This window comes from Mytilus trossulus, chromosome 12 (assembly GCF_036588685.1).
Source record: "Mytilus trossulus isolate FHL-02 chromosome 12, PNRI_Mtr1.1.1.hap1, whole genome shotgun sequence".
NCBI lineage: Eukaryota > Metazoa > Mollusca > Bivalvia > Mytilida > Mytilidae > Mytilus > Mytilus trossulus.
This window is the reverse complement of record NC_086384.1, coordinates 1,941,839-1,967,147: the sequence shown is the minus strand read 5'-3', so window position 1 is coordinate 1,967,147 and position 25,309 is coordinate 1,941,839. Positions and strand designations below refer to the sequence as shown.

The following is a 25,309-nucleotide window of genomic DNA, read 5'->3' as shown; positions in this document are numbered from 1 at the left end:
AATTTGCTAAACAATGTTCCTTTAAAAAATTACATTATAAGTGTTTTATAACTTCTTACAATATAGGCACCTCCAGAGAGGTACACATCAAGAGTAGTGTCTATTTGTAATATAAAAGGGGAAGGAAGGATACCAAAGGGACAGTTAAATTCATAAATCTAAAATGAACTTACATGGCATGGCCATGGCTAAAAATGAAAAAGACAAACAGGCAAATAATAGTACACATGACACAACATAGAAAAAAAAATAATAAACAATACGAACCCCAACAAAAAAACTAGGGGTGATCTCAGGTGCTCCGGAAGGGGAAGCAGATCACACGTGGCACCCGTCGTGTTGCTTATGTGATAACAAATCCGGTAAATAGTCTAATTTGATAGGTCTCATTCATGAAAGGGAAGGGGATTGTAGTAACGACGTAAGGAACATATCCTATATCATTTGTGAAACGGTTATTCCATAACGGTCAACCAACCCATGATGGCGTCCTTAAAAGTGAATTGCATTTGATACCAATCAATATCTATAAATACAATATTCCCAAAACTAAATCAACATCCACATGTTTACACAGTATTGTATATCAGGTTATAGCGACGCAGTCCACAGCTTTTTAGAAGTTTCCAACTTTTTACCTCTTATGTCTGTTTGTTTTTCTTTACGTATCGTTGTTAATATATTACCTGGGATTGTTAGGCACTTTTATACAAGTGAGAGTTTAACAAGCCATAAAACCTAGTTGAATCTACGGTTTTCTACATACAAAATCCTTGTCATTTTTGTCTTTTGTGGATAGTTGTCTCATTGGCAATCATACCATATTTTCTTTTTTATATTTTGTACCAAGTCAGGAATATTACAGTTACAGATAAGGGATCTTTCGTATAGTTTGGCGTTCCTGAATTGAATTCTTTGTTTCGTCGTTTTTTGTTCCTGTCGGATAACAATTTGAACCTCCTCATTTAAGTTATAAGAACTGATAAAGAGACACGATGTTATGTGGTCTATCTTTTATGTCTTTTTCATTTGTATTAGGTAGTCCATTGTTCAGCAGATCACTCGATTCTGTTACCATGGTTATAAAACGGTATTTATGACATGGTAACATAAATGCGTATTTCTTACATTTATTGTCATATACATTGATATTTCACTAGTATGATCCTACATTTTTTCCATTAAAATTACTTCGTTAGTCTTTAAGGAACAAAGTGGATTTTTTTTTATCTTTCTTCCAGGGCAGCTGGTTTATTCATAAACGACAATTCCCGATCTGCACCCTGGGCAAATGAGAAAATTGTAAACAGGAACGAGTCTGGAATACATATGCATCCATAAAAAAATAAAAATTAAAAATTAAAAAAAAACGACAAATGTTTCAAGAATATCTTTCTATATATCTAGAATCAATTTAAGAATAGATTTGTTTCGTTTGCACAATGAAGAAATTAAAGATTCAACTACAAAAGGCAGGTTGATCTTTGAAATTTTTGAGAGAAAAAAAAGTAAACAAATAGGATTTTTTTCATATTTTTAATACATAAACTTCTTTTTCTTAAAAAAAAATACCATTGAATAGTAATGCTTGATTAGTTCTTATCATTATTTTGATGTATTTTTTTCAGTCTGCAGGGATAAAATCCTTAAAAATGTATAACCTGTGACAAATTACAAGCACTCTTGCACTTCAGATGCTTGTTAAAAACAACATTTTTAATCTGTGAAAGAACCGAAGGAATTGAATATCGTAAGATGTACAAAATCTAGAGTATCAAACAAACCTCAAAAGGAGCGAGATCACATTTTTTGATGTTGCTTAATTATTTGTTCTGTTGTGTTAATTCCTTAACTTGTTCGCTGTGTCCGTTGCTTTTATGTTCGTCTTTCTATCTCTTGGACAATTGTCTCATATGAAATTATATCAAATATACTTATTTGATAAAAGAGGGGCGAAAGATACCAGGGGAACAATCAAACTCATAGATTGAAAATAAACTGACACCACAATGGCTAAAATTAAAAAGACAAACAGACAATTAAAGTTCAGAAGACACAAAATAGAAAACTAAGGACTAAGTAACAAAAAACCCACCAACTACTGGGGGTGATCTCAGGTGCTCCGGTAAATAGTATTATTCGGAAGGGCAAATTCCTGAAAAGGTATTGATAAGAATCTCCTATTGTGCATGCATCTCTCGTCATTCGATAGATAGTTTTCCTCAACTTGATAAGTTTGCATATCACTTTAATATCTTCAATCAATTTTTCAAAATATCCGATATTAAAGAAAAAGGGCAATACAGAAACAGCTAGTTCATAGTACATTGTTGGGTTTTTTTATCAAATGAATCCTATTCTTCTATTTAAATGATAATTGTACCATGCGGGAGTGTTTGGTCAACAAACTAGTTTACCCCCGCAACATTCTGGCAGTATTTGTCTCAAGTCAAGTGCCTGTAAATCTGTCGTTGTTTGTTCCTGCATATCGTATTTGTTTTTCGTTTATCACGTTTGTACATGAATCAGACAAAAAGTAAAATCACAAAAATACTGAACTTAGAGGAAAATCATTTCATAAAGTCAAGTTAGTTTTCTCGTTTACATTGTTTTATAATTGTCCTTTCGGGTCCTTTTATAGTTGATTATGTGGTATGGGTTTTACTCATTATTGAAGACCGTATGATGAATAGAGGTTTTTAGTTTCTTTTTGTCATGTATGAAGAGTTGTAACATTGATAATCACACCGAATCTTCTCATTATGATTGAAAAACAGGAACCCGTATCTAAATTGTCTTGTCACATTTACCAATTACTCTTATCTATTATTTTGAATATCTTATCAATGCTAATTTTAAAAGGAATAGATCAGAGATTCCACACATACACACTCTTAAATAATCTACCTTCTTATGTTGTCACCGAATACATTTCATTTTACGCGTATTGATACATATGATAAAATGTGTGTTATGCATAATGATAAGTCCTATGTTAGGAAAAGCATGAAGCAATTGAAACCGGGAGTTAACGTCCTGTATTAGCCCATTTGAGTTTTCTTTTATTGCTAGCTTTGTGATATTCATACTATAAAAGATTAAAAATTTCATAGATAAACATCGTTTACAATTAAGATTAAGGAGGCTTGCGGGTATAAGATTTTCGGAAAAAAAATTAACATCTTTTTCATTACGAGTTTTATCTATTACCTTAAGTAGTTGTTACTTTATCATATGGTACAAAAATCATTTCAAAAACTCTACTCGTTGTGGTCCCGGGTGACTTTTAAAATGTAGATATCATTGAAAAAGCTCCAAATTATCTCTCTTTGGTGCAAAATGCCATTTTTGGCATTAAAATTGAAATATCTTTTTTAACTCATCGGTGACCTATCTGTTTTATTTTTTGTTTTCGAAAAAGCTGTACATAAACTAAACAATTGTTAAATTTAAGAGATTTCTGTAATTCAGTTTGTTTTTTTATATTATCGCTATTTCTCCTATTGGTTCAACAGAAAAAAAGAAATTAACAAAAATATATGCTTCTTTCGAAGGCAGATTGTGAGCGTAAATAATTTTTCTATTGAGTATAAGATAAAGTCCATTTATAGAAAAATATAGCAAAATCCTATATGAAAAAAAAATGATTTAGACCCGCGAGCCCCCTTAAGCATAGAAACATTATCCGATTTAACTTATAAAAAGAAAATCACAAAAATACTGAACTTAGAGGAAAATCAATTCGGAAAGTCCATAATCACATGGCAAAATCAAATAATAAAACGCATCAAAAACGAATGGACAAGAACTGTCATATTCCTGACTTGGTACAGGCATTTTCAAATGTAGATAATGGTGGATTAAACCTGGTTCTATAGCGCTAACCCTCTCACTTTAATGACAGTCTCATTTGATGTCTAGATTTCTGTTATGATACTGCGGAATTTCCTATTTTAAAAGAACTATATTAGCACAAACAAATAAATAGCATATCTTTTTGTTGCGGTTATGTTGTGTTTAGAACTCATGAAATACAAAAACATTCATATAAAAGAGGGACGAAAGATACGAAAGGGACAGTCAAACTCATCAATCTAAAATAAACTGACAACGCCTTAGCTAAAAATGAAAAAGACAAACAGACAAACAATAGTACACATGACACAAAATAGAAAACTAAAGAACTGTCTATATTCATTATTTCAACTGTTAGAAACAATGTAATCATATTTGTATCTAACGGATTAAAGTATATAGAATACTTTATTCCAACAGGAACAAATATTCTGGGATGATTTTTTTAAACATTTTATGTACCATCACGAGTTAGTTGACTGTTATGAAATATGAGGAACAGATGTTATATATTTTTAAATATAGTGATGACTATTTGAAAGCTGAAAAAACACCAGTGGTATCGCTTCCTATAGGTATCATCGTTTTCTGTCGTCAAACCCATCGAAAAAGTCTCTGAAATTCAACAAAATAATATAAAAGTATTTAATCAATATCTAAACTTCATTGTTTATTGTGCATTATTGAATATTTATGTCAAAGATTTGTTTTAGTTGTTAACAAGAAGACAAGATTTCAATTAGTTGTATGTAAGATATATAATAACATATAGTGCAATTAAAATGATTGTTTAACCTAACAGTAACCGTTGGTTTGGTGTGATTTTTCAGTTTAGTTCGAAAGTGAGGCTGGATTGTTTAATCTAACAGTAACCGTTGGTTTGGTATGATTTTATAGTTTTGTTCGAAAGCGAGGCTGAAGATACTAAAGAGATGTTCAAACTCGTTATAGACAAAAATTAACTTATTTTGATAGTTTGTTTATATGTTATACTGTTACACATAGTTATCAAAGGTACAAGTGGTATAATTTAATACGCCAGACGCGCGTGTCATCTATATAAGACCCATCAGTGACGCTCAGATAAAAACAGTAAGAAAACCTGTAGAAAGTCGAAGAGCAATGATGACCCAAATTTCCAAAATTTTATGCCATATACGGCTAAGTTCATCTATGCCTGGGCTAACAGTAAATTTATAAAAACGACCATGAAATTGATATTCAGTGTGCTGACTACTGGTCTGACTACTACACCTCTGTCCCAGATTAGTGTAGGAGTTTGCGCCTTCAAACAAGTTTAACCCCTCACCATTTTGTGTGTATCTGTCGCACGTCATGCAAGTCAGTGGTTGTCGTTTGCTGCTGTGTAACATATTTGTTTTTCATTAATTATTTATTACATAGATAAGGTTCTTAAGTTTTTTCGTTTAAATTGTTTTAGATTTGTATTTTGGGGCTTTTTATAGCTGACTATGCGGTATGGGCTTCACTTATTTTTGAATGCCATAAGATGACGTATAGTTGTTTATTTCGGTGTCATGTGTTCTCTGTTGGAGATTTGGTTTATTGTTAATCATAAAACAACTTCTTTTTTAAATAAGTACAGTACAGTAACAACGGTACATAAATTATTTTGTTTCCAAAAATAATACTTTATTGTTTTCTAACACTTATGAAAGAGTATGTCTTTTGGGAAAAATAATCAAAGAATACACAACATAACATAACTTAACACTTTCTTTTTTAAATGCTAAATGGTCTTTTGAGATTTGACAATTAATTTCCAAACGTTATTTATTCTTCGTCAATTAGGAAACGTGAAGCGAATCAGTATTTACGCGTGATTCTGATTTGTGAAAAAATTAATGTGTTTGGTACTTGGTATTTATTTCCTGCTAAACAGTAATAAACGTCTTTTCTTATGACGAATCGAGGTGGCGACAGTCTGACATTCAATTTATGCAATTCTGTCTGAATGTGGACTGTCGTAAATTGATTTCAGGTGTTCGTTGTTATTCTGTTGTTGACGTGAAGAAATGTACTACTTTATCATTTATTTATGTATTTCTCTGTCCTGAATGTTCTTGTGTTTAAGTGTACTGTATTCCTGTCACGTAATGTTGTCATTTTAGCGGTATTTTTAACATTGCCATATCAGCGGGAGGTTTGGCTTGCCAGAAGACTAGGTTAATCAATATTGGTCTTAAAATGTACTTAACCAAGTCAGGAATATTGCAGTTGTTATCAAATTACCCGTTTTGATGTATAATGGCGTTTGTTTTTGTAGCAGTTCAGTGTTTCTGTTGTTTCGCTGTTTACTTCTTATAGTTAATGTTTCTCCCTCTGTTGTGCTTTGTAACCTGGATTTCTTTCAGATAAATCTATTGGTACTATTGCACAGCGGTAAACTACTGTTGCCATAATTCATTGAAATTAATCATCAGATAGTTATCAAAGGTACCAGGATTATAATTTAGTACGCCAGACGCGCGTTTCGCCTACATAAGACTCATCAGTGACGCTCATATCAAAATATTTATAAAGTCAAACAAGTACAAAGTTGAAGAGCATTGAAAATCGAAAATTCCAAAAAAATGTGCCAAATACCGCTCAGGTAATCTATGCCTGGGATAAGAAAATCCTTAGTTTTTCGTTAATTCAAAGTTTTGTAAACAGGAAATGTATAAAAATGACCACATTATTGATATTCATGTCAACACCGAAGTATTGACTACTGGGCTAGTGATACCCCCGGGGACGAAACGTCTACCAGGAGTGGCATCGACCCAGTGATGTAAACAGTTATCAAAAGAGGGACGAAAGACACCAAAGGGACAATCAAACTCGTAAATCTAAAACAAACTGACAACGCAATGGCTAAAAATGAGAAAGACAAACAGAAAAACAATAGTACACATGACACAACATAGAAAACTAAAGGTACCAGGATTATAATTTAGTACGCCAGACGCGCGTTTCGCCTACATAAGACTCATCAGTGACGCTCATATCAAAATATTTATAAAGCCAAACAAGTACAAAGTTAAAGAGCATTGAGGATCCAAAATTTCAAAATATTTTGCCAAATACGGCTAAGGTAATCTATGCCTGGGATAGGAAAATCCTGAGTTTTTCGATAGTTTCAAAGTTTTGAAAAACGTAAACATACACGCCATCCTATTTTGGTCTATTTTATGTGTTATCTGCAAGATTTGTTGTTTAAAATTAGACGGATAAATTACCTGCTCACATAAAACGGTAACGAAGTGAGTGTCTTCCAAAGCATCAAGACCCTTTTTATCCCTCCATATCTGAACACATGTACCACCCGCTGGTTCATTAGGGATCCAAAGGCTGCTATCAATCTGTTGTCCAGAAACATTCCAAATGAAAACACCACCTTGTAGACTACCACTTACATACACATTACCTGTAAATACATTTTTATCACATGAAGAAAAATTCATTATTAAATAATCACACGAAGAAAAAAACATTTTTAAAGAATCACATGAAGAAAAATAAATTGTTAAAGAATCACATGAAGAAAAGAAAAGATTCCTGAAAGACTTTTGTTTAACATGAGGATAAATAGAGCTTGATATTTTGTGCAGACATTTGCTCAATATTATAAAACTCTTTTGAAATGAAGCATATTAATATTAAAACCTCCAAAATATACATAAGTCTGCTAATATTGCTTTGAAGAATTTGATATCACTATATCTTAAATGTTGAGTCTGTATGTATTTGAATAATACAACTAAAAGATTTACATAAACTTATCATTAATACGGAGCTTATTTGAATGCCAGTCGTGGTATATAATTCAGATACTTTTCATAAATTAAAGCCATGTTCCGTTAATATTTTCGACTGTTTGAAAACACCTGCTACAAGTGAATCAACACCTATCATTTCGTCTTGTAAACACAAAAAAAGAAAAAGGAGTACGTGTAAGACATGTGATATGTTAATCACGACTCCTGATTTCACCAGTAACTTAACAGGAATAACGTATTATACAAAATCTTTCGAACCTCTGGACTGTTCCACGGACAACGTAGTGTACGGAATCGAATGTACTTTGTGTGGACTACTTTATGTTGGTGAAACTCGACAAACTTTACGTAAAAGGATGAATCAACACCGGTCTGATAATAAAGATCCGCAATTCAGGGTTCTTTATAACCACTTTAATCAACCGGACCATGACCCTTCGTTATCTATGAAAGTACGCATCATCGAGAAAATTTATCACCACACAAATAGTCCAGTACTTAGTACTCCTTTCCGAAAAGATAGAGAAAATTTCTGGATACGGGAACTAGGTACTGCAATGCCATATGGGTGCAATGATAATGTCAAAGGAGTAGTAAATTTGTCAAGTCCAGCCTGCAGTGATGTTAATGTAATGAGTTTATTTAATACTACCTTACGAAACCAACGTAGTCATGGACAAAAACGTTACCATCGGCCTAATGTAAAAAAGTCTTCCAAATCTAGATCGGCCTCTGGAAGCTTTGATGACCTTCTTTCTCATCTGCATCATCCGTTAGGGTTACATTACATTAGAACTATTCTTTTTTCACTGCCGGTTAATTTTCTAAAATGTTTGAGAGATTATGCACTTGACAAAGGAGGTACTAATACATTTTCTCCAATATACAGACTTGTCAGTATAATTTGTGATGTAGCTCTTTTCCGTCTCTTTAAACCAGTAAGATCGGAACCTTTACATGAGGAAAAGAGGAAATTCCTTCCTGTTCACTTTAACAATAGAGGAATTGATGCTATCAACATCAGCCACGTTCTACATAACAAGGAGGTAACATCTAAAATTCCTATTTATTTTCAAAATCAGTCTGTTCCTATTGTATCCTACAGTTATACCAAAACCATTGCACCCAAAATATTTAATTATAAACAAGCATTACATGACCTTGATTTAAAACAATACCTCAAAAAACCTCTGACATGTGATTGTTCCAACTCGCCTTACAATTACAGCCCCTCTGGCCATGTTATTACTGGGGATCTAAACATAATTCAACATGAAAATCTCCGAAAGGTGATTTCTCGTGGTCCTAAGTTTAGAGAACCCCAACACATCAATTGGAACCATAACTTCAAAATAATTATGGATTCCATTGAGAACTACGCCAGAGCATGGGCTAAGCGAGAAGAAGTTCAACTGGACACTTTGTCAGAATGGGTAAAAACAATCAGGTCTCTGATAAAACGTCGCATTCATAAGTTGAAAAACTGTGTGAATGATCGACCTAAGTCCATTTTCAGTGACAAAGAGGCTGTGAAATGTCTATCATCTCTTCAAGATAAGTATGTTGTTGTTCCGTCCGCAGTTAAAGAGGGTCTTCAGATATACTGTGAAACTGTTTACTCACGTAGTGGTATTAACCATATGTGGATTCTGAAAAACTCTAAAGAACTTCTTGATAATTTTAAATCTCGGTCTTTTTCTGAAATTAGTTCTATTAAAACTTTTGATTTTTCAACCTTGTATACAACCATTCCCCATGTGAAATTGAAAAACCGTCTAAAAGAAATAATCCACAATGCTTTTCATCATAAAAATGGTAGCATACGCTATAAATTTATCACTTTGGGATACCATAAGGCATATTTTGTTAATAAGGAACAAAAGAGTAAAACATACTACACAGAGGAACAAGTGATCAGTATGCTGGAATTTCTTATTGACAACATATTTGTTGAATTTGGAGGTAGTCTTTTTCAACAAATTGTCGGCATTCCTATGGGAACGAACTGTGCGCCTCTCCTTGCTGACCTCTTCTTATTTTCATATGAATCGGAGTTCCTTCAGACACTTGTCAAAAACAAGAAGATCAAAGAAGCCAGGTTGTTTAATTTCACTTTCAGATATATTGATGATGTTCTTTTCATTAACAATCCGAACTTTTCTGATTGGATTCCACTAATATACCCACCAGAACTAGAAATTAAAGAGACCACAGACACGGCTTCCTCCGCCTCATTTTTAGACTTATACCTCGAATTTGACATACACAGTCATCTCAGTACCAGAATCTATGACAAACGAGACGATTTTAATTTTGAAATTATCAATTTCCCCCACCTTAGTAGTAATATACCAACTTCACCTGCATATGGAATATACATTTCCCAACTTATTAGGTATTCAAGAGCTTGCAGCTCCTATTCAGACTTTGTAAAACGTCACCAGTGTCTGAGCAGAAAGTTGATGAACCAGGGGTATGTCAAAGAACGTCTCGTCCTTTTTCTAAAAAAGTTCATCGGAAGATACCCAGAACTTGTTGATAAATATTCCGTATCAACTTCACAAATAATACAAGATGGTCTTGAAGGGTAGATTTTGAGTACTGACGTTTGTTATCATCTTAATTACGTATTATAGAATTCTTTTATAAGTCTTTTTTAGATAATCATTTGAAGTGACTCAGTGGTTATGTAAAACCACATACTTTGAACGGCAATATTATTTCATTGATTGATATTACTTTTACTTAAGGATCTTGAATACTATGAATGACAAAACTATTTTATTCAATAATACTACTTTTTCTGTTTAGTCTGTTTTTCATGATATACATTTGACGTGAAACTGTACTTATGTATCCCGTCATACTTTGAACCACACCATTATTTTATTTATTATTACTACTTTTACGGTTAAGTCTGGTTTTTGGTATATCTACTTTACGTGAGTCTGTATTTATGTATGCCGACATACGACAAAATTATTTTTATGTCTACCTGTGCGAATTTCAAACGCGCTATTTTACACCAGTAATGAAAACCTTCTATCATTTATGGGTAGACTTTACATAGATAAATTCAGCGTATTTGACGTGAAACTGTACTTATGTATCCCGTCATACTTTAAAGCACACCATTATTTTATTTAGTATTATTACTTTTACTGTTAAGTCTGTTTTTGTTATATAAACTTTACGTAAGTCTTCATTTATGTATGCCGTCATACGACAAAATTATTTTTATGTCTACCTGTGCGAATTTCATACGCGCATTTTTAAACCAGTAATGAAACCTTCTATCATTATGGGTAGACTTTACATAGATAAATTCAGCCGTATAAGAAAAGCAAAATGAGAATGTTAAATTAATGTATGCCTTTTTGTGCTTCTTTGTTACATTTGTTGTTTATGTAGAGATATTAAGATGATAACACAATATTGACTGTTGTACCCCTATTTTTGACATTTTTACTCTTTGAGTATGTTTGTTTTGTTCATGCATCGTTGACAATTTAATCGAATTTGATGCGACTGTCATATAAATGAGAGGTTTAGCTAGCTATAAAACCAGGTTCAATCCACCATTTTCTACATTAGAAAATGCCTGTACCAAGTCAGGAATATGACAGTTGTTACCCATTCGTTTGATGTGTTTGGACTTTTGATTTTGCCTTTTGATTTTTGATTTTCCTTTTTGAATTTTCCTCGGAGTTCGGTATTTTTGTGTTTTTACTTTTTATGTCTACATAAGACTCATCAGTTGCCCTCTAATAAATAAAAGATTAAAGGCCAGATAAAATATGACGACGAAGAGCATTAAAAACGAAAAGTTCAAAAAGTTGTGCGAAATGTGACATGTGTGACTTGGGCAATCCATACCTAGGGTAAAATATTTAAGTGTTTCGAATATTTCAACATTTCATAAACAATGAATTTACAGAAAAATGTACGTGTCTATGATATCTCTCGTCACATCAAATTCAAGCCTCTTGACTGAATTTGTAAATACATTTACTTGTGATAACTGTTAGAGCATTAGTCATTTCTTCTTTGCTGTAAAACTCAGCTGGATTCCCTCCAATGGACAGGCATGCATTCTAAGTGAGAAAATAATCTTTTAAGAAATCAATCAATAAATTGTCGAAATGTATTTGTACTGTAGTCATGTCGTGTTATGTTGTCCTTTTATTGTTATATTTAAAAATGACATAACAGCGCGATTTTTGTCTAGCCACAAATCAGGTTTAACCCACAACTTTTTTTTTTTTAAATTGTCCTGTAGCAAGACAGGACAATGGCAGTTGTTATCTCATAGTTCGTTTATTTGTGTATTACATTGTCGTTTTTTTGTTGTTGCACTTAAGTGTTTCTGTTGTTTCGTTGTTTTCCTCTTATATTTGTTGTGTTCCTTCGGTTTTAGTTTGTAACCCGGATTTTTTTTCTCACTATCGATTTATGACTTTCGAACAACTGTATACTATTGTTGCCTTTATTCAATGAAGATGTGAATAAATATTCCTCGATGAAATACGTGACATACGATTAAAAGGTATAGGACAAAATCGTTTGTACTGCTCGTCATGAAAAAAAAAGACAAAAAGACAAAAAATAGTAATCTATACACACTAACCCCACCAAAAACGTCCTAAACACATTCAAATAGTTTACGTAAATGTAGATCATTTTGTCATCAAGTCAATCAAAATTGCGCAAATTTGCATCGATAGTTCATGAAAGAAAACACATATTTGCAAATAAATAGAAATCTATGAGATAGAATTTTAAAATAATTGAGAAATAAGTTTCTTAATATGCTGTAAGAAAAAAAAAGATAAAATAAGTGTACTATAAGAGTTATCTTCCTTTAAATTACAAAGGTGAAAAATTGTTTCACAACACGTATCTTTATACTTGTTATTTGTTTCAACGTTTCGAATATTACTATTATTATTCAATTAAATAGTCTTACACAACAATTGCAAATCTACCTCAAAATTTACAGATACAGGCAAATAACTAGATCGATTTTGTACTGATATTGTACAATCAAAGATGACAGTACACAGTGAATCTAGCGAAACGCTTTTCTTCTAGCGTTTTGTTAAAGTTTGACATATATTTTACCTGTGCATCTTGGCAATATTTCTGTTCTGTGGTTTGTAGATAGCATATTTCATTTTTTGGTGACCAGCCAGCTTTGCATGTAACTAAAATATGATTTGAAATTGTCAATGTATGTCAATACGGTATCTATAAATAAGTTATGGCCAATGTTTCTCGGATTGTTTTTACCTATTTAGGAAAACAATATATTTTCCCTACAAAACAGAGCATCTCAGCTTCAAGTGTGAACCTTGTTGCTGTTAGTGTTACAGTATTATGGTTTGTAAAAACAATTGCCCACTGTGGTTCACTGGGTCGATGCCTCTGCTGGTGGACGTTTCGTCCCCGAGGGTATCACCAGCCCAGTAGTCAGCACTTCGGTGTTGACATGAATATCAATTATGTGGTCATTTTTATAAATTTCCTGTTTACAAAACTTTGAATTTTTCGAAAAACTAAGGATTTCTTATCCCAGGCATAGATTACCTTAGCCGTATTTGGCACAACTTTTTGGAACTTTGAATCCTCAATGCTCTTCAACTTTGTATTTGTTTTGTTTATAACTATTTCGATATGAGCGTCACTGATGAGTCTTATGTAGACGAAACGCGCGTCTGGCGTACTAAATTATAATCCTGGTACCTTTGATAACTAATCATATAGATCCCTTAGTATTTGAATATTTATACAGTATTGGATTCAAACTATTGGTTTAATGATTCCAGATGGAAGTAAATAGAGCAAAAGTCTATTTATTAGATTTATCAAATGTCAGTTTCATGTATTTGTACTGGAACAATACTGCTGATGACGGAATGCTGTTGCCGAGGGTATCATCTGCTCAGTATACCATGCATCGATAATGACATTAGGTATCACATACCGTTCTGAAATAATTTATCGATATGATAATAAATTACTAAGAATATAACGTTCGAAATACATCAGGCAAAGTTTACCTCAGTTGGATTAAGCTGTTCGTTTGAGATCCCCTTTTATAAGAACCCAAGTATTGAAGAATATATATAAGTCCTAGGCTTCAAAATATCGGACTTCAAGGATATATTTATAAAAGTGGCGCGGCTGCATGAATACAATATTTCACTTTATTCAAAACATGTTAAGATTTCTTTTGAATTAAGTTAGATATGATTTCAGACACATTGTAAGTTATTTGTGTAATTAGTCATGTAGTTTCAATGTTTCGAATGAACACTATGATATTGATATTTTTTTTGATTTTTTTGTTTGTTACATTTGGTTTTTTTTGTAATGTGTTTATTGGCAAAAAAGTAAATTATATGATAATATTAGTAAGTTCAAGTTCATAGTACATCAGCAATATCGAGACAAGTACATAAAGTTGATATTTTGAATCCTTCTATAAACGTATAATATTAATAATAATGGTTTTAATAAAGAACAAAAAATCTTAATTTGAGGTAGCATGGATTGGGTAGATATTTTGATTACGTGAAAGTTAACTTATAAAATCATTCTATTAGTTGGAGCCAGGGGTTCCAGCAGGCTTACGCTCTTTGCAATGTTTTATTTTTATAAAATATTATTTGTTCAATAAACAAATTTTCTTTAAGATAATTTTTTAAGGCTACAATATTTACTTGTTCACATTGCATTTTTGTTTTGTATATATAATATTTAGTTAATAGTATAATGAGATTTTCTTATGTATTTTTTTTCTGTTTTTTTCTAATATCCCAAATCGGACAATATCTAAATAAAGTGGTAGTTCAATTTGGACTTTTGAATATATCCATTTATTAAGTTCTTCCCAAACATCAAAAACTTTAGGACATGTCCAGAATATGTGTTCTATAGTTTCTATTGAGTCCGTACAGAAAGTGCATTTATTGTTTTGAGAGACTTTAATTTTGTAGAGTAATTTATTATTTCCCAAAATTCTGTGATTAATCCTGTATTGGAGCCACTGTAATTTTGAATTTTTAGTAATGTAAAATGGCAGTCTGTATATTTTATTCCAAATAATATTATGTCTATTTAGGATTAAGGACCACTTTTCCTGTGATGTGATATTTGTTATTTTTTCATTTAAAACATTGTACATGTCTTTTGATCCTTTTGTAGATTTCATAAATATAGAAATAGTAGTTGGTATAATTGGCCCATAAGGCTTTATAAGCTGATTACATTTAATATAACGACTTTTCATATAGGAATAAACAGCGGACATTAATCATTGAAATATAAGAAAATTGGTATCAATATTATATGTTTTTTTAAATTCCAGCCAATTCATTAAATGTCCATCATTATTAATTAAATCATTTATTAGCCACACTCCCCTTTCAGTCCATTTTTTATACAGAGGGATTTTATTACCAATTTAATTTTTTTTATTATTCCAAAGATTAGATGTGGTAATATCATATTCATTCTGAATAGCTACTTTGGTTTGGAGTTCAGTCCAAACATTAAAAACCTCCTGCCAAAAAAGATTTCTTACTTTTGTCCTTTGACCTACCAAGAATAATGCATTTAATTTATTTTTTTCAGTACAAGTTAGTAATTTACAATAGTTATAAGTTTGTTTAATTATTCTTCTTATCCAAGATAGTTTTAATCCTTTGATGTATTGTTTTAAATTTAACATGTTAAGTCCACCCACTTCATATATTTGAGCAATTGTTTCTCTTTTAATTTTGTCTGGTTTACCATCCCAAATAAAATCAAATATTTTTTTTATGAATTGATTTAGTAATCCACTATTAAGATTTGGTAAAGTTAGAAATAGGTGATTGAGCTTTGAATTATAATTGTTAATTATAGTAATTTTTCCAATTGGGGATAAGTATTTGTTAGATCAACTGTTCATTGTTCTTTCTACCTCTTTAAATTTGGGTTCAAAATTTAGTGTTTCCATTTCTTGTAAGTCTACTGAATATTTAATACCCAAGAGTGTAAATCTGTTGGAACCCCACTCCAATTCCCATTTTACACACATTGTATCTTGGCTATATTTCTTTTTCCCAATCCAGACTACCTTTGTTTTCTCTAAATTCATCTTGAGACAAGACCATTCAGCATATAGTTCTAAAACACAAAGAGATGCATCTAAGGATTCTGGTGACTCTAAAATAAGTGTGGTGTCATCAGCATATTGTGATATCAAAAATTCTGAGTCTTCAATAGTAATACCTTTTATATTTTCGTTTGTTCTTTGTAAAATCTGATAGAAAATTATTCTGCATTATTGCTGATTTGGTATTTTTAAAAAAAGTTTTAACCCAGTGTTTTATGGGATTTCCGAAGTTGAATAAATCAAGAACTTGTTCTATGAAAATCCAGGATATTGTACCAAAAGCTTTTTCAATGTCAATGAGGAGGAGAATGCCTGGAATATCATTTTCCTCTGTATAGTGTATTAAATCGTATTTCAATCTGGTGTTTTCACCAATAAATCTACCAGGTATAAATCCTGTCTGGTCAATAATGTTAAAACTGACTTTAACCTTTCTGCAATACAACTTGATGCTAATTTATAAATATTATTTAAAAGACTGATTGGCCGCCAATTCTTCATGTATTGTTTTGGTTTGTCACCTTTTGGTATGCAAGTTATAATACCTTGTTTTTGTGTAATAGACATTTCCTCTTGATTATAACCATATTTAATTGATCTATGTATGAATTTACCTATATCTATCCAAAAAAGTTTAGGAATTCATTTGTATATCCATCCTATCCAGGGCTTTTCTCATTTTTCATTTTTTTAATTGAATCAGTTAACTCTAAAAATGATATTTCCCCTTCTAAGGACTCTTTCATATTTTCCGATAATTTTGGTATATCTTTATGGGGTAAAGCATTATTCAAATTAATAGATTTTATTGTCTCATTTTTGGAATATAGGTTTTTGGATTAATTTTTGGCTTTGTTTAGAATTCGTTTTTGGTTTTCAATTATATTTCCTGATTCATCAATTAATTTAGGAATTGTTTTATTTACGTAATTTTTTGTCTCTAAATTTATGAAATATTTTGATGGTTTCTCTCCTTCTTCTACCCATTCTGATTTTGACCTTATATATTGACCCCTCATTTTATTTTGTCTGAGCATTTTAAGATCTGTTTTTTTTTTCATCTGTTCCAAAATTTCATCTGATTGGGTTATTTCTTCAAACTTGTTTATATCTTGAGCTAGAAAATGTTCTAATTTATTTGTATCTTTCTTTTTAAAAGAAAGCATATGATATTGTTTTCCCCCTTATTTCATTTAATAATGTTTCTAAAAATAATTGATCACTAATTGTGAACTCAATTTCACTAGAGTCTACTAAGTTTAGGTTTTCTCGATTATATACAAGAGAAGCATATTGCTCTTTAGTTTTATTTATTACCTCTTTAACAGTATGGACATGATCTGGATCATATAGAAGAGAGTTGTTAAATTTCCGTAAACCCCTCCCAATTCTGAAGTTGTTATGTTTTATTTGTAAAATAATAGGCGAGTGATCTGATCTATAACTATTTTGTATCTTTAAGTCATGTACATTTGGAAACTCTGTGAAACTAAAAATAAATCTAGTCTGGCCTGCTTTATAGGGTTTGATTTCCTCCAAGTATATCTTTTACTTTCTAAATATAGTTCTCTAAAGGGATCAGTTAAGTTATAAATTTCCTTTATATCTAAAACTTTTTCCTTGGCTTTCGATATTACACTATGATATTGTGATACAGTAAAAGGAATAGAAACAATAATTCAAATTAAGATTTGCTTGTCTGGATTCACCTTCATCAAGAATATTTGACTATCGAGGATGTTTAAGATCTGAACATGCGAAGATCTAAAGGATCGAACATGATCTAGAAAAGTTTGATCTTGTTATTTACTGCAAGAAATTGTTTGTAAAATTAAAATCTATTATCTTTGTCTCCCTCCCTTAACCTTTATGGGAATCCAAATTACGTACTTGTTAAGCATGGTAATGCATCATATTCAATTACATTCAATGGCACCATGATATAAGGATATGAATAAAAGATGGGTATGAGTACAACATCAAATAGTATGATTCTCGAATTATCCTGATGTAACCGTGCATATCAAAACACATAAATTAAGTTGTTTCTTTTCTAAACTACTTGGCAAGAAAATTAATTTTCCTTTTATCTTGATAATGTCATGATGATTTTAATTCCTTTTACTAAAAAGTTGTGTAATTCCCTTATTTATATTCATGCTGTAGCAATAATTATAATGATCCAGCTATTGGATGTGGACCTACTGAGCGGTATCAGTTCCGTATGTTATATACGCTGATATTTCAATACCTTATCTGTACCATTAAAGTTTAATTTGCAGCCGTAAATATACAAGATAATTATGTTTTGAAAATAGAATAACAAAGTCATATACGGGTGTAAAAATACATTAAAGTAGTAGAAAGTAATTAATTTTGTATACAGCATATTCTTGGTGTCTCAGCTGTTGGACAAAAAACTGAGTGTAAGCTGTGATAATACGTCTTCGTGCTTCTGTACTTATACAGCAATGTATTAGCAGTCATTCCCGATTTGATAAACTAACCATTGAAAACAGGATTATTTCTTTACACATTAATCACTGGTAACTTATTGTGATTACGGTCAGCTTAAAGACATTATAATTTCATTATTTACAATGGCTTGGAAATCTAAAGGAAGACGATAAAATCTTCTTATTCAAGAAGGATTTTAAAATGACGACACATTTAAAAGGGAAAAAAACTTATTCTAAAAGAATCATACAACCGATCTTGATTCAGGATATCCGAGGATTAGTAAACATATAATGTTACAGATAAATATTGACATAGCTATGATATATAGTATAAAGTAAAATAACAAATACCGAACTACAATGAAAATTCAAAAAGGAAATACTTTTAGAAAAAGGACAAAATCAAAAGCTCAAAGACATCAAACGAATGCAAAATAACTGACTTTGTACAGATTTTTCGTGATGTTGAAAATATTGTTAAACCTGGATTTATAGCTAGTTAAACCTATCACTCGTATGAGAGTCTCTTATAATTCCATGATATTGACAAAAAACGTGTGACACATTGGTCTTTTATGGGGATTGTCTTATTGGCAAACAAATCATATTTTCTATTTTTCATATTAACCATAAAGGCTAAAAATAAATAACACTATAACACGTAATTTAGACGATAAACAAAGTAGACATGGACAAAAAAAATATACAATTACATTAGGAAGAAAATATTCCACACTGCAAAGACTTCTTATGAAAATCTAAAGGTTATAATATGATTGCTTTATAGATCCGAAGGATGCAATATAAAAGGTTTATAAATATAAAGGTTGTAATACGGTTGGTTCATAAATCTAAAGGATGTTATAAGATAAGTTTGCTATACTTTGTTACTCTCAATTCGAAGAGCCAAAAAGTGTTGTTTTTTTTTTTTAATATAGAAATTTGTGACGAAAAGTGGAAAAATATTTATTCACTAGCTTTTAAATGTACTATAGAAAGCAAACTACAAGCTTTCCAGTATAAAATGGTACACAGAATAGTCTCACATAATTATCTTCTTGAAAAATATAAACTTTCATTAACCAATGAATGTGCTAGTTGTAAAGAAATAGAAACCATATAGCATAATGTTTTGAATGTACAGAAATAAAACAATTTTGGAGAGAGTTTTCTAATTAGTGGTATTTAGTTTTTGGAGTAAAATTTTTTTTGAATAAAGACAGTGTAATTTTCGGTGTATTGAATTCTGATAACTTAGTTTTAAATTATTGTATTCTGCAGGCAAAGTATTACATCAACTGTGCGAAGAACACACAATTCGACAGACTGATAATATCTGTGCAAGCGTTTCTTAAATTTTTGAAAAGAAGGCTGAAGATATTAGAATATTTATATCTTTCTAAAGACAAACACGAGTCATTTGTCGATTTATGGAAGTTATTTAATTGAATTTGTTTTTGATTTGATCATATATGTTTCAATGTAATCCAAAGTATCCTTAAGAGGTATCATATACTGAGTATTCACATCATTTACTTGTACATTTTTACTATGTCTTATTCTTGAAATATCAATAGAAAAAAATGCCATAAAAATATCATGTTATTCACTTATGTATTGTAAAAATGTATGTATGCACTGTAGTTTGAACACAAAAGATCAATAAAAAATAAAAAAATAAAGTGTTTTTTTAATTATAATCTCTCCTTTCTTAAGTAATTTTAACTTACGCTTTTTAAACATTCTCTTATTATGTACACCGAGTTCATTACAGCCAACATTGCTTCTGTAAAATATGCACGTGTTCCCTGTCTTTGCATACATATCGCAACCATGCATTTTATTGCACATAATACTTCCATATGCTACTGTGTCACATTTATTGGTCAAAATAGGTTCCCGGATGAACGAAATCTCTTCCGGTTGTACACATTTTGAATAGTATTGTCCATTGACAATTTTTTCTGCGACAATCATCAGTAGAAAGAAATAATAAGTCTTTACTTGCATTTTCATGTCGCTGTTCAATCTAATATCTATAAACAAATAGGAAATTGAAATACTTAAATACAACATAAGGCTCTTCATTGAAAGTTCATAATAAAAAACATTTAAATACAACATCAGGCTCTTCATTGAAAGTCCATTATAATTAATATTTAAATACAACATAAGGCTCTTCATTGAAAGTCCATTATAATTAATATTTAAATACAACATCAGGCTCTTCATTGAAAGTCCATAATAATTAATATTTAAATACAACATAAGGCTCTTCATTGAAAGTCCATAATAATTAATATTTAAATACAATATAAGGCTCTTCATTAAAAGTCCATAATAATTAATATTTAAATACAACATAAGGCTCTTCATTAAAAGTCCATAATAATTAATATTTAAATACAACATAAGGCTCTTCATTGAAAGTCCATTATAATTAATATTTAAATACAACATAAGGCTCTTCATTGAAAGTCCATAATAATTAATATTTAAATACAATATAAGGCTCTTCATTGAAATTCCATAATAATTAATATTTAAATACAACATAAGGCTCTTCATTGAAAGTCCATTATAATTAATATTTAAATACAACATAAGGCTCTTCATTGAAAGTCCATTATAATTAATATTTAAATACAACATCAGGCTCTTCATTGAAAGTCCATAATAATTAATATTTAAATACAACATAAGGCTCTTCATTGAAAGTCCATAATAATTAATATTTAAATACAATATAAGGCTCTTCATTAAAAGTCCATAATAATTAATATTTAAATACAACATAAGGCTCTTCATTGAAAGTCCATTATAATTAATATTTAAATACAACATAAGGCTCTTCATTGAAAGTCCATAATAATTAATATTTAAATACAATATAAGGCTCTTCATTGAAAGTCCATAATAATTAATATTTAATACAACATAAGGCTCTTCATTGAAAGTCCATTATATTTAATATTTAAATACAACATAAGGCTCTTCATTGAAAGTCCATAATAATTAATATTTAAATACAATATAAGGCTCTTCATTGAAAGTCCATTATAATTAATATTTAAATACAACATAAGGCTCTTCATTGAAAGTCCAGAATAATTAATATTTAAGAATTATGAGATGTTCGGGGATGGTATAATTTGGAATTCAATCGTTTTAGTATACATGTGCAATATCCAAATCATGTCGCATTCTTGTAAATACTGAAAAATAAAGTAATTCACTATTGATGATTGTATTAACCAATTATTGCAATTAAAAAAAAAAGGATGCAATAAATGTAGTGAATTGGTCTTCTTGATTAATTGTACCAACTATGCAAAATTTATCAGAATGGTATTATCTATAGGTAGTTAAAAATTAATTGCGTCATTTGCGAACTATCTATATCGAAAATGTTATGCAAGTAACTAAAGCGATGTATAGAATGTCCTTAAAAATAGACGCATTCCTTGCTTTGCAAGCAATAAAGAATAAAGGCAACAGTAGTATACCCCTATTCGCAATTCATAATTCGATTGAGAAAAATAATCCGGGTTACAAACCAAAACTGAGGGAAACACATCAAATATAAGAGGCGAACTACGACAAAACACTAAAACGTAACACACACAGAAACGAACTATAAAATAACAGAAGCCATTTTTCTGATTTGGCACAGAACATTTTAAGAAAACATTGGTGGGTTGAACCTGAAATTATTTCGGGGGATCAAATATGTAAATGTCCATTAAATGTGTTGCTCTTATGAAGCACCTGATACTCAGTCGAGGATGATACCAGGCAATGGGCTAAACGCGGGAAGAAAGACGTGGGTTTTCTTGCGGAAATGATTATGCTGTTGATATAAATCAAAATAAAAACCTGATGGGTATAAGAATACATATACTACATCAATATTTTATCCCCAATTGTTGAAAAGCACTTGTATGACCTCTATGACAATTATGTAGTTATGCCTTCAAATAAAGCCCCGAACAACATTATTTGTGTGTGTAAATCACATTCTATAAACTGATTATTAAAAATTATGTATTGACAATTCACTTGGATCCTAGGCATATACTCCCACAACGCATGTCAAAGAGAAAATTCTTAATAATCAGAAGTTTGTTCAACTTCCCTTTGTAAGATTAATCAACGATGAACTAGACCTTTATTTACTCTATTGGATACATAAATTACATAAGTATTTGCATACAATAAATGTTGCTTGGTCATCTGTGTACTCTACGAAACCTCTTTCAAAATTATTTACATAATTGTTATCAACAATTAGAGTCGGGCATCAAAAAGTAAAAACACAAAAATACTTAACTCCGAGGAAAATTCAAAAAGGAAAGTCCCAAATCAAATTGCAAAATCAAAAGTTCAAACACATCAAACGAATGGATAACAACTGTCATACTCCTAACTTGGTACAGGCAATGTGAAAATGGTGGATTGAACCTGGTTTTATAGCTAGCTAAACCTCTCACTTGTATGACAGTCGTATCAAATTCCATTATATTGTCAACGATGCGTGAATAAACAAAACAGACACAATAGGTAAAAATGTCAAAAATAGGGGTACAGCAGTCAACATTGTGTTATCATCTTAATCACTAGAAAAACAACAAAGTTATTGGGAAACTTCCTTTTCTAGAAGACGCGTGAATCAGATGAAGATACTTAACAATTCGAACGATATTTTAGTCTAAGATTTTTTTATCTTGAAGTATCAGTATAAAATTTGTCTTTTCTACCATATAAAGAGGTAGTTCCCAATCTACTTAAGTGACTGTCTGTAGTATAATCATGTTTAACATGTATCCATATGTTGATATCGTCGATATCGTCAATGTCGACACGATATCGAATTGATATCGATATTTCCTTCAAATATCCATGACACACCAAGACATACCCAGATGGCGATATCTTACCAAGTCAGCAATATGACAGTTGTTTTCCATTTGTTTGATATGTTTGAGCTTTTGATTTTGCCATTTGATAAAGGAGTTTCCGTTCTTAATTTTCATCGGAGTTCGGAATTTTTGTAATTTTAGTATGGGTTTTTTTCTAGTGAAAGAAAATGTTTTTTTTTTCTAGTGAAATTCATGTACATCTTTTTTATGAATAATTCAATAAATTATGATAAAGCCATGATCATTCTGAATAAAGCATATGATAAATGATCAAAAACTTTATTATAACAATTAGGATAATTACGTTCAAAACAAGAATCATTTATCACTAATGATTATTAATGTACAATTGGATTAATACATGTAGTAGAGTATCTTCATTCTAAATTTAGAAAAAGGACATATTTTCTCATATTTGTTTTGAAAACATAGTCTTATATATAAATTCATACATCTTATTAAAAAGATTTAGTTAAAATAAGTTGAGTATCTGCATTCTACATACAAAACCTACCGTATTGTGGTTAAAAGCTGGGTTCCTGAGTGTATATATAGTATACATTCGTTTTAACAAGTATCCATTTTATATTCAAAAGTATTCTATTTCACAAAAACGTGCGACAATTTACAAAGTAATAACATGAAGATGTAGACAGATAATGTTAGTATGATTAATTTTCTCTATGTTATATTTAGATATTTGTTAACATACAAACCGACCTTCAAGAATTCCTTATTATAATCCTGGTACCTTTGATCACTAATTAGATATATTAACCGGTTATAACCATCAAGGTATGAAGCAGACTTAACTGCATCTGTACTATGTTTATTGCATTTTCAAAAATTACCGATTCGATTAATGCAATCATTGAATTAGATATCTATGAATTATTTATTGACAAAAAATTCATGTATCTTGTGAAACGTAAATCGACAGATTATTTGCAACAGTTACGTCCAACACGTGTGGAAAGGAGTATAAACAAAAGGCTACTAAAGCCCGAATCGGTCACTTAATAAACTTTCGTAAATTAGTAAATAACCACCTTTTAAGAAAAATAAATAATACACAGAGTAATTTTAGATATCTGGTCATATATTAATTTGTATTAATCTTGTATAACTAATCTATTGTAGTTTTTCAGTATCTACAAATCGTTTTAATGGTTTCGATATCACACTTGAAAATTTTGTATTGCTGATATTTCTTGGTGCTAACAGTTCCATCATCTATAATATAGGTTTCAACATAACATGCAAACATTTCTTAATTTAAGGGTTGCTTCGGTCAGATAGAATTTTTGTAGGTCTTGTATAACTGATCATTTGTACTGTTTAGAGTTTCTATTTATTTACTTAACCTTTCTTGATAATACGAGAGAAGGCCCGATAATAGAGTTATTTCGCAGTGCATTTATTTTAGACAATAAAGTCAAATTAATCTGCTCCATAGTATACTAACTTGTTTTTGGTCTTAAATTGTAAATTGGTAGTCTGACACCTTCAGCGATTTATAATGTTTAAGGTTTTTTTAACTTTTATGGACAGTCAAACTCATAGATTGAAAATAAACTTATAACGCCATGGCTAAAAAAGAAAAGGACAAACAGACAAATAATAGTAAACAAGACACAACATAGAAAACTAAAGACTAAGCAAAAAACATAGAAAACTAAAGACCAAGCAAAAAACATAGAAAACTAAAGACCAAGCAAAAAAACATAGAAAACTAAAGACCAAGCAAAAACAATTCTTTGACGACAATAAAATATACTGTTAGTGAAACTGTTTATGTTAAAATATGAAGCATACAAAACGGGTCAGATTCTGAGCACAGTACTATACTTGGTTTTATTAGTTTTTTAAATATTTGTATAAGGGTTTTGCCCGTTCAAATGATATGACCTCAAACATCACGACAGATACATTAATTGTTGAAATGCGTTTTTGCAACTGGTACAATCCAAGTTATGTGATGATATATAGGTCACTTAACATCAAATATCTGAACTGGCATACAAATCTCAATACAAGCAGCCTGAACCTCTGACAAATTAACCTCTTTTTTCATTTTCTGAGTTACCAAACCTATCATTGGGAGTTAATGAGACTGTCCTTATAATAACCTGG

The 25,309-nt window shown here is 30.7% G+C and overlaps 1 protein-coding gene across 1 annotated transcript; it reads right to left on the bottom strand.

Annotated features, from left to right (window-relative positions):
- Positions 1 to 4,311: 4,311 nt before the first annotated feature.
- LOC134692785 (type-2 ice-structuring protein-like) lies at positions 4,312 to 20,050 on the bottom strand. Its single transcript, XM_063553318.1, has 5 exons — positions 19,988 to 20,050; positions 12,759 to 12,841; positions 11,650 to 11,731; positions 7,098 to 7,285; positions 4,312 to 4,470 (listed from the first exon to the last, which is right to left on the bottom strand). The coding sequence occupies exons 1-5, from the start codon at positions 19,998 to 20,000 to the stop codon at positions 4,450 to 4,452; spliced, it is 387 nt and encodes a 128-aa protein (XP_063409388.1). The 5' UTR covers positions 20,001 to 20,050; the 3' UTR covers positions 4,312 to 4,449.
- Positions 20,051 to 25,309: the final 5,259 nt, after the last annotated feature.

Coding starts and splice junctions, on each gene's coding strand:
- LOC134692785 (XM_063553318.1), bottom strand. Junction 11,732..12,758: donor AATATTGCCAAGATGCACAG/GTAAAATATATG, acceptor TTTCTCACTTAG/AATGCATGCCTGTCCATTGG. Junction 7,286..11,649: donor TGCTCTAACAGTTATCACAA/GTAAATGTATTT, acceptor ATGTATTTACAG/GTAATGTGTATGTAAGTGGT.